The sequence below is a fragment of the Bos mutus genome, chromosome 16 (genome assembly GCF_027580195.1).
Source record: "Bos mutus isolate GX-2022 chromosome 16, NWIPB_WYAK_1.1, whole genome shotgun sequence".
NCBI classification, from domain to species: domain Eukaryota; kingdom Metazoa; phylum Chordata; class Mammalia; order Artiodactyla; family Bovidae; genus Bos; species Bos mutus.
In genome coordinates, this window is record NC_091632.1 from 50,874,771 (window position 1) to 50,892,130 (window position 17,360).

General features: G+C 41.0%; 1 protein-coding gene across 1 annotated transcript in view; it reads left to right on the top strand.

The window, feature by feature from the left end:
* KMO (kynurenine 3-monooxygenase) overlaps positions 1 to 17,360 on the top strand; it is a 71,708-nt gene that overhangs the window by 13,195 nt on the left and 41,153 nt on the right. The window contains 3 exon segments of the mRNA XM_005897200.2: positions 12,591 to 12,660; positions 12,957 to 13,054; positions 14,249 to 14,338. Of these exon segments, the coding sequence (XP_005897262.2) occupies positions 12,591 to 12,660; positions 12,957 to 13,054; positions 14,249 to 14,338 (258 nt within the window).

The following is a 17,360-nucleotide window of genomic DNA, read 5'->3' on the forward strand; positions in this document are numbered from 1 at the left end:
AGCTGAATTTATATAATATCTACAAATAATTTTTCATTTTAGTTTTATTCAAACCTTCAGTTCAGTTCAGTTCAGTCGCTCAGTCGTGTCCGACTCTCTGCAACCCCATGAATTGCAGCATGCCAGGCCTCCCTGTCCCTCACCAACTCCCGGCGTCCATCGAGTCAGTGATGCCATCCAGCCATCTCATCCTCTGTCGTCCCCTTCTCCTCCTGCCCCCAATTCCTCCCAGCATCAGGGTCTTTTCCAATGAGTCAACACTTCGCATGAGGTGGCCAAAGTATTAGAGTTTCAGCTTCAGCACCAGTCCTTCCAATGAAAACCCAGAACTGATCTTTAGGATGGATTCAAACCTTAGTAATACAGAATTGAACACCTTATTATGACTGGTCTTGGAGAAAGCATTGTTGTTTATTCTTTTGTGTGTATTAATAAGAAACAGCAGCAGTACATTTGAACTCACCACTCAACTGGAATTGATGCATTGCAGTGACTTATGAGGAGAAGGCAATGGCACCCCACTCCAGTACTCTTGCCTGGAGAATCCCATGGATGGAGGAGCCTGGTAGGCTGCAGTCCATGGGGTCACTAGGAGTCGGACACTACTGAGCGACTTCACTTTCCCTTTGCACTTTCATGCATTGGAGAAGGAAATGGCAACCCACTCCAGTGTTCTTGCCTGGAGAATCCCAGGGACGGGATGCCGTCTATGGGGTCGCACAGAGTCGGACACGACTGAAGCAACTTAGCAGCAGCAGCGACTTATAACGGGGCTTCCCAGGTGGCTCAACAATAAAGAATGTGCCTGCCAATGCAGAAGCCAAAGGAGACGAGGGTTTGATTCCTGGGTTGGGAAGATCCCCTGGGGGAAGGCATGGCAGCCCACTCCAGTATTCTTGCCTGGAGAGTCCTATTGACAGAGGAGGCTGGTGAGCTACAGTCCATAGGGTTGCAAAGAGTCGGACACAACTGAAGTGACTGAGCATGCAGTGACTTACAGTAACCTCTGGGCTTCTCTCTCATCCATTACATTGCCCTAAATCTTGCTTCTCTTGCTTACATAAATATATGTAAAAGTTTTATGATATATACATGATATACACTGATCATATATATGTATATATATACACACACATGTAAATAACAAACATACTTCTAAAACTTGTGTATATACACATACAAGTGGTTTAGTTGTAGTTGTCTTTAATACATGAGTATCAGGCAGTTTGAAGTCTTCTAGGACTTTTTTTTACTCATAGTGTTATATATTCATATTATACTATTTTATCATGTAATTATACCATAATTTATTTGTCCTTACCTCTGTTATGGCTATGTAGACTGTTTCCAGAATTTTATTTATTTTCAGTTATGGAAACTGTGGCTCTGGATATTCTGGCATGTGTCTCTGGGAGTTTCTTTTGGGTATATGCCTTGAAGAGGAATTGCTGATTTGTCAGAGATGTGAAAACTCAACTTGAAATTGCTGTAAGCAATGCATAAGAGATCCTACTAACCCTCATCCTCTCTAGCACTTAAGATTTTCATGAAACAAGATTATACTAATTCCTATTGTGTCCATATCATGTGATATTCCTTCTTTTCCTTCTGCCTTATAAGGAACTATTTATGCAGGCTTGATTGGCAAACATACAGGAAGTGTTGGAGAGGTAGGGATCAACCTCCTTGCCAACTTTAGAAAAATTTGAAGCATATCTTCACCTGAGTCAGCTTTGTCTCCCCAGATCCTGGAATCAAATTTTGGTCAAAGAAAAGTAACATAAAAAACCCATAAGAGTAGGTCATTGGCTTGGAAATGAGCCCCTTCTGAGCCCAATCACCGGCTCTTATTAATATTTGTACATCATTTGTTATAATTCATTTATTCCATAATTCAAGTTGAATTCCCTGGAAACAAATGAATGTTCTTCTTGCTTCTGAATCTCAGTTTCTCTAGTTTTCTATTATTGCCAATAAAGGCAAGTTGGTGTGCCTGACATACAGTGAGGCTAAACGAACCAAAATGTCAGTTTGGAGCAGAGGAAGGTTTATTGTAGGGCCATGCAAGGAGACTGGTGGCTCATGTCCAAAAAACCATGAACTCCCTGAAGAGTTTCACCAAAGCATTCTAAAAGGCCAGGTGAGGTGGAGAGGGTAGGTGGTGGTCACAGGGTATATGATCAGCTCATGTACAATTCTCTGGTTGGTTGATAGCGAAGGAAAGGGTGGTGTTGCAGGGGTTAACATTCAGTCCTTAGGCTCAAGGAGGTCTGGGGCTATGTACTCATGATCATCAAGTAGCTTCCATTTGGTGTGGAGTTTTCACATCTGTTAAAAAAAGACTCAGGAAATGTGCATCAGTTACTGTTATCTAGGTACTTCAGAGAGGAGCTAAAGCAGAAGTTATGGGGGAATGGGCTTCCCCGGGAAGGCCCCATATGGTCCTGCTCAGTTATATCATTTCCCTATATTAATTTCACTGATCTTCTGCTGTTTAGATTGCGGTTTGCGTGTCCTGTTGTCTTTCTCCCTGGGCTGTTTTCCCAGTGTATACAATAGAATATTACTCAACCATAAGAAGGAACGAAGTTGGGCCATTTGCAGAGATGTAGATGGAACTAGAGCCTGTCATACACAGTGAAGAAAGTCAGGAAGAGAAAAACAAACATTGTATAATAACACATGTATGTGGAACCTGTAAAAATGGTACAGATGAACCTATTCACAGGGCAGGAATAGAGACGCAGACATAGAGAATGGATGTGTGGAGACAGGGAGGGGGTGGGGGATGGGATGAATAGGGAGACTGAGATTGACATATACACACTGTCATGTGTGAAAGAGATAGCTAATGGGAACCTGCTGTGCAGCACAGGGAGCTCAGCTCAGTGCCCTCTGGTGACCTAGTGGATGGGATGTGGGGTAGGAGGAAGGTTTAAGAGGGAGGGGATGTATGTATACAGGTGGCTGTTTCACTCCATTGTACAGCATAAACTAACACAACATTGTGAAGCAACTATACCCCAGTAAACAAGGAAATACAAGAAAAAACTAATTTCTAAATTACTTCCTCTACCCTCACTCCAACTTTCCTGACCCTCTTTGTCTCCTGATCAATATCCTTCTCCTGCCCTGTTTTCCATATGCATAAAAGAAGCAGTTATGATCATGGACTGTGTGTGTGTTAGTTGCTCAGTCGTGTCCGACTCTTTGCGACCCCACAGACTGTAGCCTCCCAGGCTTCTCTGTCCATGGAATTCTCCAGGCAAGAACACTGGAGTGGATTGCCATTCCCTTCTCCAATGATCGTAACACTGAAAGAAAGAAGATTTTCACAAACCGTTCTTTTTTTCTTCAGTGAGACTTACTCAATTTAGCTTTTAATCCCTTTTATTATTTTTTTCTGATGCAACTGAGCAATTTAACCATTTGAAGAAATTTATTTTATTGTATGAACTTTACTGTTAGCTTACAGTTTTTCTTTCCTTGATACAACTTATTACTATTGCCCTTACTAGATATTATTTTCTTAAAATTAGAGTATAATTGCTTGACAATGTTGTGTTAGTTTCTGCTGTACAATAAAGTGTATCAGCCACATGTATACACATATTCCGTGCCCCCTCTCCACTGCTTGGACCTCCCTCCCATCCCCCCACCTCATATACCTCTGGCCCCATTATCAACCTCCCCTACCAGAGTGATATGTTGTTGTTATTGTTTAATCGCTAAGTCGTGTCCAATTCTTCTGTGACCCCCGTGGGCTGTAATCCACCAGGTTCCTTGGTTCATGGTATTTCCCAGGCAAGAATACTGGAGTGAGTTGCCATTTCCTACTCCAGGGGATCTTCCCAACCCAGGGATTAAACCTGCATCTCCTGCATTGGCGGGTGGGTTCTTTACCACTGCACCACCCGGGAAGCTCTTGTGACTACACAACTGTACTAATAGGTCCCTTACACACTGCCCAGGTGCAAAGCCCTCTCCTTATTCCCACATCCACCGGGGGCTGCTGTGACCCCACCAGCCTCACATCTCAGAGCTTCTCTAGTTTAGTATTTACCCTCATCCAGCATTGAATCCTGTCTCCCTGCTGACTTCTTTGCTACTGTTTCTTCTAAAATCTTGCACAGAGTCCACTGGATCTGTTTTTTGGTATGCAAAATTTCCAGTGTTTTCTCTTTACTTAGTGCATTGCCCCTCAGACTCCTGATCTTAGCTTAAACCTAAGGACAGCAACAGTCTTACAGCCTTCTCCCACAGCACAAGCATCTCAGGATTGGGAGTTGCCATGGTATCCTTACTCTACACTGCAACTTTCAGCCTGCAGCTTCTGTCTCCGTTTTTATCTGTAAATCCTTTGAGGCTACTGACACTACTTTATCACCTCTGTCCCCTCATTGTTGTCATCAATCAACCTCTAGGCCATTTCCACCCAATATTGAAGACTTCACACCTAATCTTTTTTCTATATTCCAGCCCTGCCATTGCCTTGAGTGACTATCAAAGTTCGAATTATTGTCCTAGCCAATTCCCTAGCCTCTCAGTTCCTTGGTTTCTGTACTTTCAATCTTCCACCTCCACTGTACTTCAGCCTCCGAGTCCCATGATGACATTCTGGACCTTGACACTGTCATTCCACAGAACTGCCTCATCTACAATAATAATGTTGGATATGGGGCTCTCTGTTCAAAACCTCCTGACTTCCTAACTCTCTCATTCAGTTGCTTCTGCTACATCTGTTCTTCACAAGGACCTCCTACCTCCTCATTCATAAGCCTTTTCTGTTTTCCTTCCTTCCTATCCAGTTTAATTACTATTGTCCATCAATCCAACTAATACTTCAACTCCTTGCTTTCTATTCCAACCACATGGCTGAATCCCACTCTGCTTGATTCCAGTGGTTTTCTTCCTTTCCATAGATATACATAGGTGGCTTGATTTGGTTACAAATTTTACTTAAAAATGTAATCTCTCCTATTCATTTATAAATTCAACAAATATCAATCCAGTATTTATTATGTTTCAAACACAATGCTTTGGGCCAGGGATAAAATGATGAGCAAAAACGGTTTGCAGCTCAGTGGGGTAAATAGATATTGATTACAGGATTACCCTAAAGATGTAAGCTTTCAATTGTGATAAGCACTTTCTGTTAGTTTCCTAGGGCTGCCATAACCAAGTACCACAGGCAGGTGATTTAACAAAAGACATTTATCATTTCACAGTTCTGGAAGCTAGAGGTCTAGAATCAGGGTGTCAAAAGGGTTGGCTCCTTCTCAGGGCTATGAGAGAAAGATCTGTTCCAGGTCTTTATCCTTGGCTTGTAGATAGCTGTCTTCTCCCTGTGTCTCTTTATATCATCTTCCCTCTGAGAGTGTCTCAGTGTCTTAATTTCCCCCTTTTTATAAATATGCCCATCATATTGGATTTAGGGGCACTCTAGTGACCTCATTTTAACTTAATTACTTCTGTAAAGACTTTGACTCCAAATAAGGTTATACTCTGAGGTACTGGGGTTAGGGCTTCAGCATATGAATTTCATGTTCATTCTTGTGCTCAGTTGCTCAGTCATATCTGATACTTTGCAATGCTATGGATGGTAGCCCTCCCCACCAAACTCCTCTGTCCATGAGATTTCCCAGGCAAGAATACTGGAGTGGATTGTTATCCCTCCTCTAGGGGATCTTCCCAACTCAGGGATAGAACTCACATCTCCTCAGTCTCCTGCTTTGCATGTTCTTTACTGCTGAGCCACCGGGGAAGCCCTATATCAATTTGGGGAACCAGTTCAACCCTTAATGCTTCTCAAAGGAAAAGTCTGTAGTGCTATGAGAACTCATAAGTAAGGGGTTTGAGGTCATTACAGTAGCTAAAGGAGGCTTCCTTTTGGAAGTAAAGCTGAGTGGAAACTTGAGGATGAATAGGCATTTACTAGAAAGAGAAAAGAGGAAAAGATTGTTCACCACTGAAATCTTTTGGTAAGGGAGAGCATGGTGAGAACAAGCAGCTGAAAGAAGGCTAGCAAAGCTGAGGTGGGAAAATGATATGATCTCCATGATTTAAAAATATTATGGAGAAAATCTTAGACCTACAGTGATGTCATGTTTCTCTGGGAGGATTATATTTGCTGCTGTTAGGTGCTTGTGGTTACCAGCAATCCTGGATGGACACAATCCAATCAGTGCTAGAGAAGAGTCTTAGACCTACTTTTGTCCCTTTGATCATTGATTTATTTCCAGTTGACCTTATTTCTTAGATACTTATTGAGGGTCCTAACCCAAAGCCTGGGCATTTATTAAACTCTCCTGAGCAAGATGTCAGGGTATGTATCCTAAACTCCAGATTTTGTCCTTGTAGCATCATGGGTCTATCAAAAATTCTGTTGAAATTCTTTGCCTCCTTTGCCATCAGTAGATAACCCTAGGTGTGGCTCCAAATGCCAAGTTCACTTGTCTGGGCTTTCTTTTTCTCTTAGCAGAAGAGTTCATTCAAATGGCCTATTTCACCATTACACCAAATGACAGCTTGTAGAGAATCAATGGCCAAGAAGTCAGATGAATGCTAATAGAATAGAAGCAAACTTGACATTAATCAAGCAGAATGATTATGATAACTAGCAGCAGAATGGTGAAAATGAGAAGAGATGGATAGATGGAGAAAAATTACAGGGTAGAATTGGCAAAACTTAGAATGGATTGGATGTGGAGAATGAAGAAGTGCCACAGATGACTCTTAGATTTCTAGCTTGAGCAACAGGATGGGTGAAATGCCATTCTCTGAGATATCCCATCCATTCCATGTGAAGAGAACTGACATGATTTGGGGCAAGGATCACAAGTTTCAATTTGTATCTGTTGATTCTGAGGTGCTTTGAGACATTTAAAAAGCTACATCAATTAAATATCTATATGTGTTGTATTGGTATTCAGTCACTAAGTCGTGTCTGACTCTTTGTGACCCCACGGACTATAGCTTGCCAAGCTCCTCTGACCATGGGATTTCCCAGACAAGAATACTGGAGTGGTTTGCCATCTCCTTCTCCAGGGGATCTTCCTGACCCAAGGATTGAACCCACATCTCCTTGTTAGGAGGCAGAGTCTTTACCAATGAGCCATCTGGGAAGCCCTTAAACATCAATATGCATGAGCGCAAAAAAAGAGATCTGAGTGGGATATGTAAGTTTCTGCATCACCATGGACGTAGAAGATGGACCACAATGGATGCTTAAGAAATCCCAACACTTTGGTGGGTGTGAAAACTGATACAGCCATTATGGGAAAAAGGATTGAAGTTCCTTAAAAAGCTAGGAATAAATTTACCACAAAACCCAGCAATCCCACTGCTGGGCACATACTCTGAGAAAACCACAATTCTAAAAGACATATGTACCCCAATGTTCATTGCAGCAATATTTATAATAGCCAGGACATGGAAGCAACCTAGATGTCCATTGACAGATGTGGTACATATATACAATGGAATATTACTCAGCCATAAAAAGAAATGAATTTGAGTCAGTTGTACTGAGGTGGATGAAACTAGAGGCTCTTATACAGAGTGAAATGCCAGGAAGAGAAAAACAAGTACTGTATATTAATAAATATATATGCAATCTAGAAAGATGGTACTGATGAACCTATCAGAGCATGGACCCGTGGACACAGCAGAGGAAGGTGAGGGTGGGATGAAGTGAGAAAGTAGCATTGACATATAAACACTATCATATGCAAAACAGCTAGTGGGGGGTTGCTAAATAGCACAGGAAGCCCAGCCTGGTGCTCTGTGATGACATGGAGAGGGGGGATAGTGGGAGGGGAGGGAAGGGATATATATACATACACACATACATACATGTATTTATATATATATGTGTGTGTATATCAGATCAGATCAGATCAGTCACTCAGTCGTGTCCGACTCTTTGCGACCCATGAACCCCAGCACGCCAGGCCTCCCTGTCCATCACCAACTCCCGGAGTTCACTCAAACTCACGTCCATCGAGTCAGTGACGCCATCCAGCCATCTCATCCTCTGTCGTGCCCTTCTCCTCCTACCCCCAATCCCTCCCAACATCAGAGTCTTTTCCAATGAGTCAACTCTTTGCATGAGGTGGCCAAAGTACTGGAGTTTCAGCTTTAGCATCATTCCTTCCAAAAAAATCCCAGGGCTCATCTCCTTCAGAATGGACTGGTTGGATCTCCTTGCAGTCCAAGGGACTCTCAAGAGTCTTCTCCAACACCACAGTTCAAAAGCATCAATTCTTTGGCGCTCAGCCTTCTTCACAGTCCAACTCTCACAGCCATACATGACCACAGGAAAAACCATAGCCTTGACTAGACGGACCTTTGTTGGCAAAGTAATGTCTCTGCTTTTCAATATGCTATCTAGGTTGGTCATAACTTTCCTTCCAAGGAGTAAGCGTCTTTTAATTTCATGGCTGCAGTCACCATCTGTAGTGATTTTGGAGCCCAGAAAAATAAAGTGTGACACTGTTTCCACTGTTTCCCCATCTATTTCCCATGAAGTGGTGGGACCAGATGCCATGATCTTCGTTTTCTGAATGTTGAGCTTTAAGCCAACTTTTTCACTCTCCACTTTCACTTTCATCAAGAAGCTTTTGAGTTCCTTTTCACTTTCTGCCATAAGGGTGGTGTCATCTGCATATTTGAGGTTATTGATCTTTCTCCCGGCAATCTTGATTCCAGTTTGTGTTTCTTCCAGTCCAGCGTTTCTCATGATGTACTCTGCATATAAGTTAAATAAACAGGGTGACAGTATACAGCCTTGACAAACTCCTTTTCCTATTTGGAACCATTTGACTGATTCGAGTTATTGTACAGCAGAAACCAACACAAAATTGTAAAATAATTTTCCACCAATTAAATAAAAAGAAACCCCAACATTTGATTGTCCTTCTTTGCATGGGTGAAAGAGAAAAAGAGGAAATGGCTAGAGATGCATTAAAAAAACCAATAGAAAATGAAGGAAGTTTAGTGTTTCAAGAAGAAAGGTTAGTTAGCAGTATTGAATGCTGCTGAAAATTCGTGATAATTAAATATAGATGGTGTTATCAAATTCAAGTTGCTCAGTAGTGATAAACAAATCACTGAAATCTGTATAAAGCTATTTAGGAGAGCAACACACTAAAGCTTCAAGAGACAATAAACAAAAAAGTCTTCATAATCTCAAAGTAGGGAAAGATTTCTTAAGCAGTATACCAAATGTATTAGCAGTAGTATAAAAGATTGATAATGTTACTGCTGCTGCTGCTAAGTCGCATCAGTCGTGTCCGACTCTGCAACCCGATAGACGGCAACCTATCAGGCTCCCCTGTCCCTGGGAATATCCAGGCAAGAACACTGGAGTGGGTTGCCATTTCCTTCTCCAATGCATGAAAGTGAAAAGTGAAAGTGAAGTCACTCAGTCGTGTCCGACTCTTAGCGACCCCATGACCTGTAGCCCTCCAGGCTCCTCCAGCCATGGGATTTTCCAGGCAGGAGTACTGGAGTGGGTTGCCAATGCCTTCTCCAATAAATGTTACTACACAAAAATAAAGAGATTCTCATCATTAAAGAGGAGAAGGCAATGGCACCCCACTCCAGTACTCTTGCCTGGAAAATCTCATGGATGGAGGACCCTGGTAGGCTGCAGTCCATGGGGTTGCTAACAGTCGGACACAATTGAGCGACTTCACTTTCACTTTTCACTTTCATGCATTGGAGAAGGAAATGGCAACCCACTCCATATAGTCTTCTCCAGCACCACAGTTCGAAAACATCAATTCTTTGGCACTCTGCCTTCTTTATTGTCCAGCTCTCACATCCGTACATGACTACTAGAAAGACCATAGTCTTGACTATATGGACCTTTGTCAGCAAAGTGATGTCTTTCCTTTTTAACATACTGTCTAGGTTTGTCACAGCTTTTCCTGCCAAGAAGCAATCATCTTCTAATTTCATGGCTGCAGTCACCATCCGCAGTGATTTTAGAGCCGAGGAAGAGGAAATCTGTCACTTCTTCCACATTTTCCCCTTCTATTTGCCACGAAGTGATGGGGCCAGATGCCATGATCTTAGTTTTTTTGTTTTTTAAATATTGAGTTTTAAGCCAGCTTTTTCACTCTCCTCCTTCACCCTCATCACCAGGCTCTTTAGTTCCTCTTCACTTTCTGGCATTAGAGTGGTATCATCTGCACATCTGAGGTTATTGATATTTCTCCTGGAAATCTTCATTCCAGCTTGTAACTCCTCCAGCCTAGCATTTCACATGATGTGCTCTGCATGTAAGTTAAATAAGCACGGTGATAATAAATAGCCTTGTCATACTCCTTTTTCAATCCTGAATCAGTCAGTTGTTCCATACAGGGTTCTAAGTGTTGCTTCTTGACCCTCATCCAGGTTTCTCAGGAGACAAGTAAGATAGGTAGGATAGTTCCATTGCTTTATTCCGGTTATTATCCACACAGTCAAAAGGCTTTAGTGTATCCAATGAAACAGAGGTAGATGTTTTTCTGAAATTCCCTTGATTTCTCTATGATCCAGCAGATCATATTGTTGGCAATTCGATCTATGGTTCCTCTGCCTTTTCTAAACCCAGCCTGAACATCTGGCAAATATAAGCTCTCAGAGGCTGCTGGTGGGAAAACACATTAGTACAAAATTTTGGAAAACAGTTTGGCATAATAAAGTTGAAGATACATAAACCTTTGACCAGAGAGTCCACTTCTGTGAATAAAACTCTAAAGAAAAATCATGCACACGTGTACCAGGATACATGTATGGAAATGTTCTTTACAGCTTCTTAATATTCTCAGGCCATCTTTTTACAATATTCACATACATCAAACCCTTATTCTGTATATCTCTAAACTTGTATAATCAATACATCAATTATATCTCAGTAAAACTGGAAAAATAATATTGTCAGGCCAGAAACAACTCAAATGTCCTTCAACAGTAAAATGGTTAAATCAGTTCAGTTGAGTTCAGTCATGTCCAACTATTTTCGATCCCATGGACTGTAGCATGCAGACCTCCCTGTCCATCATCAACTCAGAAGCTTGCTCAAACTCATGTCCATTGAGTCAGTGATGCCATCCAACCATCTCATCCTCTGTTGTCCCCTTCTTCTCCTGCCTTCAATCTTTCCCAGCATCAGGGTCTTTCCCATTGAGTCAGTTCTTCGCATCAGGTGGCCAAAGTGTTGGAGTTTCAGTTTCAGCATCCGTTCTTCCAATGAATATTCAAGACTGATTTCCTTTAGGATGGACTGGTTGGATCTCCTTGCAATACAAGGGACTCTCAAGAGTCTTCTCCACAGTTTACAAGCATCAATTCTTTGGCGCTCAGCTTTCTTTATGGTCAAACTCTCACATCCATACATGACTACTGGAAAAACCATAGCTTTGACTAGACAGACCTTTGTTGGCAAAGTAATGTCTCTGCTGTCTAGGTTGGTCGTAGCTTTTCTCCCAAGGAACAAGCATCTTTTAATTTCATGGCTGCAGTCACTATCTGCAGTAGTCTGTGAGATTTCATACAATGAAGAATCAAACAGAGAAAAAAAAAGTATCAACCAGTAATGAAAGGATGGCCTGGAGTTTATGTGGGATCATACAGATGATCTCACCAGCATACTAGTGAGTTAAAGCTGCTGCTGCTGCTAAGTCGCTTCAGTCGTGTCTGACTCTGTGTGACCCCATAGATAGCAGCCCACCAGGCTCCTCGGTCCACAGGATTCTCTAGGCAAGAATACCAGAGTGGGTTGCCATTTCTTTCTCCAAGTGAGTTAAAGAAGCAGATGCAAAAAAAATACACAAGTGTCAAAAGCATGCAAATTAAATTATGTTGCCTAGGGATGTACACCTAAGCGGAAAAACTATAAAGAAGCTAAGTTTGGTTATCACAGAAGTCAGAATGTTTACCTCTAGGAGAAAGTTTGAGGATTGTAACTAGGGAAAAGTTGGGGGAGCTATAGGAGATTGGCAATGTTCTACTTGTTTTGATCAGAGTCAGTAAATGGTGTTTGCTTTTTCTAATTATTCTGTAAACCATATTTATGGTTTGAGGTCATTCTGTATGAAAGTTATATCTCATGATATGAAAGTTAAAAAAGAAGAAAAAACCTAAATCTTCCTTGAAAACTATATAGTTCAATCTTCAGTTAATCCTATTATTCTTGCAAATGGCATTTTCTACTTGTGACTAGATTAATCAATATGATGACTAAGGCTATGGCCACACGTGATGTTGTACTTCAGTTCAGTTCAGTCACTCAATCGTGTCCAACTCTTTGCAACCCCTTGAACCACAGCACACCAGGCCTCCCTGTCCATCACCAACTCCTGGAGTTTACCCAAACTCATGTCCATTGAGTCGGTGATGCCATCCAACCATCTCATCCTCTGTCGTCCCCTTCTCCTCCTGCCTTCAATCTTTCCCAGCATCAGGGTCTTTTCCAATGAGTCAGCTCTTCGCATCAGGTGGCCAAAGTATTGGAGTTTCAGCTTCAACACTTAGCCAGCAAAAATTCCCTATATTTGTGAAATCAGATAAAAATATGAAAAAAATTTGCTTTGATTTCCTAGGTTGGATCATTAAATGCATGCTTCCTTGCCAAGAGGAATTTCCAAGTTGACATATATGAAGCTAGAGAAGGTGAGACAATACTGAATAATGTGAGATGTGGTTCTAATTCTTTGACTTCTTACTCCTTTAGATTTTAAAAAGAAAAAATAAATTTTTAAGGTAAACTGTTAGACTTCATTAAAACCCTCAACTATCTAAATTTAATTTAATGCAAATTCATTACTATCTGTGTTTTCTTTAAAAGAGTTAACAAAGTCTTTTAATTTGGTTCAGATGGCACCCATTTTTGAGGTGTATATGCTCACCCTGTCTTAGGATATAAGAATTGTGTGTAACATGAGGTCTATCTACTTCCAATGTCTTAGATATCCGAGTGACTAAATCTGCACGTGGAAGAAGCATTAATTTGGCCCTTTCTTATAGAGGACGACAAGCCTTGAAAGCCATTGGCCTGGAAGATCAGGTACCTTGTGAATGCATTTTCCTTACAGAAGATAACACCTGTTGTTTTTCAACAACTGCATGGTCTTGATTTCTCTTAGTTCAAAGCAGCACTCAATGCCACAAAAATCACTGCATGAGAACTTGTTTTATAAAGGTTTTCAAACTTCTAAATTCACAACAGGGTGGACATTTCACACTTGAGGCACATGATCGGGGAGGGGGCAGAGCACGTTGTACGGCAGTGGAAGCTGTATCAGGTGGAAACCTGACTATCACTTCTGACACTGGGCCATCAACAATATGGTTAATCTTTGCCTTTTATTTGTGTGTGACCTGGGATGGCCTCTGGGGTGAGAGGAGGCAGGCTACATCCAGTCTTTTGACTATGTAGGTACTTAATCTCTTATCACAATTCTGTCCTCCAAAAAGCTCTGGGACTAGAAAGCTTTTTCATCACCCATTCAGCAGCAAACTTGACCTGATGCAGACTTTTTAAGCCTCTAAAAATATGTTTTACTAAAGAAATATTGTGTTATGGGGTGGCGCCCTAGACTAGTCTGCGTGTCATAAAGTATCCATATATGCACTCATTACCTATCTAACCTTTGAAAAGTTCTGAATTCTGAAACCAGTGAACTCTCAGTGTTTGGATAAAGATTGTGGGCCTGTTACAGATTTTCCTCATATAGACAGACTCAAGATTGTCAAATTTCTCGCTATCATGTATTTTGGAAATGTAAAGAGAAATAGTATATTTTTATTGACAGTATTTTTGTGAGAGTGTGTCCTTGAAATGATAAGTTCACATAAGTGCTATTTGCATTTCCACATTTTTCTTAGGCATGTGTAGGAAAACACTTTGCACTGCATTTCAGGAATCCTGTGATTTACTCCTCATTCTTTATTCTTTTGTAATCATAAAAAAAGAACTTAATCTCTGACAGTGAACTGTTTCCTCATTTGTAATATTTGATTTAGGTACAGATAAACTTTAAAGTCTATTCTAAAATCTAAAGTTAAAAAACCCTAAAAACTAAAATTTGTAGGAGCATAGTTTTTATTAAATTTCTGTCATACTGTGTTCCCATGGTCTTTTACATTATTTTTGATTTTTGGAAAATGTTTGAATAATCACACTTTAAAATCAATATCTATTTTATTGACATAATGCCACACTATGGAAATTGAAATAGACATCTTGATTTTATTTCAGGTTGTATCCCAGGGTATCCCCATGAGAGCAAGAATGATTCACTCTCTTTCAGGAAAAAAGTCTGCTATCCCCTATGGGACAAAGTCACAGGTAGGTTTACCTGGAGATACCTTTTTGTAAAATGGTAATAGCTAAGTCTAATATCTAGAACTAGCTACTTGCTTGCTGACCTTGTCTTTCTAGCCCTGTTTTGACATTGTTTGCTTGTTTAGAATTCAAAAATATATACTAGTTAATTCATAGGAGATGTTTAGAAACAGCCTAGTCCCTAATAAGCATTCAATGGACTTCCCCCATGGTTCAGCAGTAAAGAATCCACCTGCAATGTAGGAGCCCCAGGAGATACAGGTTCAATTCCTAAGTCAGGAAGATCCCCTCAGTTTAGATCAGTTCAGTCGCTCAGTCATGTCTGACTCTTCGTGACCCAATGAACCACAGCATGCCAGGTCTCTCTGTCCATCACCAACTCCAGAAGTGTACCCAAACTCATGTCCATTGAGTCAGTGATACAATCCAACCATTTCATCCTCTGTCATCCCCTTCTCCTCCTGCCCTCAATCTTTCCCAGCATTGGGGTCTTTTCAAATGAGTCAGCTCTTTGCATGAGGTGGCCAAAGTATTGGAGTTTCAGCTTCAACATCAGCCCTTCCAATGAACACCCAGAATTGATCTCCTTTAAGATGGACTGGTTGGATCTCCTTGCAGTCCAAGGGACTCTCAAGAGTCTTCTCCAACACCACAGTTCAAAAGCAGCAATTCTTTGGTGCTCAGCTTTCTTCACAGTCCAACTCTCACATCCATACATGACTACTGGAAAAACCATAACCTTGACTAGATGGACCTTTGTTGACAAAGTAATGTCTCTGTTTTTTAATATGCTATCTAGGTTGGTCATAACTTTCCTTCCAAGGAGTAAGCATCTTTTAATTTCATGGCTGCAGTCACCATCTGTAGTGATTTTGGAGCCCAGAAAAATAAAGTCAGCCACTGTTTTCACTGTTTCCCCACCTATTTGCTATGAAGTGATGGGACCAGGTGCCATGATCTTCATTTTCTGAATGTTGAGCTTTAAGCCAACTTTTTCACTCTCCTCTTTCACTTTCATCAAGAGGCTCTTTAGCTCTTCACTTTCTGCCATAAGGATGGTGTCATCTGCATATCTGAGATTATTGATATTTCTCCCAGCAATCTTGATTCCAGCTTGTGCTTCTTCCAGCCCAGTGTTTCTCACAATGTACTCTGCATATAAGTTAAATAAGCAGGGTGACAATATACAGCCTTGATGTACTCCTTTTCCTATTTCCAGTCTATTGTTACATGTCCAGTTCTAACTGTTGCTTCCTGACCTGCATATAGGTTTCTCAAGAGGCGGGTCAGGTTGTCTGGTATTCCCATCTCTTTCAGAATTGTCCACGGTTTATTGTGATCCACACAGTCAAAGGCTTTGGCATAGTCAATAAAGCAGAAATAGATGTTTTTCTGGATCTCTCTTGCTTTTTCGATGATCCAGCAGATGTTGGCAATTTGATCTCTGGTTCCTCTGCCTTTTCTAAAACCAACTTGAAAATCTGGAAGTTCATAGTTCATGCATTGCTGAAGCCTGGCTTGGAGAATTTTGAACATTACTTTACTAGTGTGTGAGATGAGTGCAATTGTGTGGTAGTTTGAGCATTCTTTGGCATTGCCTTTCTTTGGGAAAGAAGATCCCCTAGAGGATCCCACTCAACCCACTCCAGTATTCTTGCCTAGAGAATCCCATTAACAGAGGAGCCTGGTGGGCTACAGTCATTGGTGTCTCGAAGAGTTGGACATGACATGATTTACATGCAAGTCAAGAAGAGACTACACTAACTAAATGTACCTTTTCTATAAGCAATAATTGTCTTCCTGTGGGTGAGTTGCTGAAGAACTTGCAACCTGGGGACAACGTAGTCCTATGAAAAGTTCTCTATGTTCACTATGAAAAGAACTCAGCCAAGCGATGGTAGGAGCACTCAGCTCTTACATTCAGAGAGGGAGGAAATCTTTCAGTTTCAGAGAAGAAAAAGTAAGGCTTGAAACAGATAGTTTGTTTAAATCTTCAATTGGCAACAAACTAGCATCATTCCAATCAAATGACAGTTTTTCTATGGGGAGAATTGGGTGAGACCAAATTTCTAAAAAATAAATTTTTAAGTGTCAGGTGTGTATCGGATGAGAAAGCTTGCAAATGCACTTTCAGATAACAGAATCTCACAGCGGTCAGCAGCTTTAGATGCATGGACTCCAACCACCTTGCTTTACAGATAAAGAAACAGGCTGCATGACTATGGGAGGTCAACATTAAGGCAGAAACTGGACAAATCTCCTTACAGACAACAACCAGTGAGCATGGTGTAGGAGGCCCTCAGAGGAGTGCTGGAAGTGCTGCTTAGTTACACTATTTTTTTTTTCTAAAATGATATTCTTCCCATAATAGGCATAATAGTCATTCCATCTTTCTTTTGGATTAATACTGATTGTGCTGAGGAAATTCCATTCATTGTATCCATCTCTTCCCTGGAGATTGGACCAATATAGTATGAATAGATCAAGGAGGAAAATATTGTTCAAAATAGCAGGGAAAGTGGATGAAAAGAGTGACTTGGACCTGAGACTAAAACTGACTTCCTTCTCCAAGTGAGAATGAGAGAAGGGTGAGGGAGAAACAGTTTCATCACCAGTGACTGCCCATGAAGGTGAAAGTGTTGGTGCAAGTTCTCATTTCAAGGCCTTTAATACAGAAGAAGGAAATGATCCTTCTACATCAGTCCTGCCATTCCTCAATTCTTAAGAACTGAGCTAATGCTAAATTTATAGGTTTGCATCATTAGTTTTATACTGGAGTCAAAAATGGGCCCTCCTTATCTTTTAAGAACTGTATAAATTTGCTTTGAATTGGTCAATTCCATAACCTTTGGAAGTGCAAAGTCATCTCCATCACCCCAAGATTTCTTCCAATATCCAGGGAGTGTACGTATTGGCCTCTGCTGCCTCTTGGTGTCCACTCCTTCTCCTCTAGTTTTGGTTATGTACCATGATGACCATACATGAAACTCATGATTTTTACCCATTTCCACATGCAAAATACATA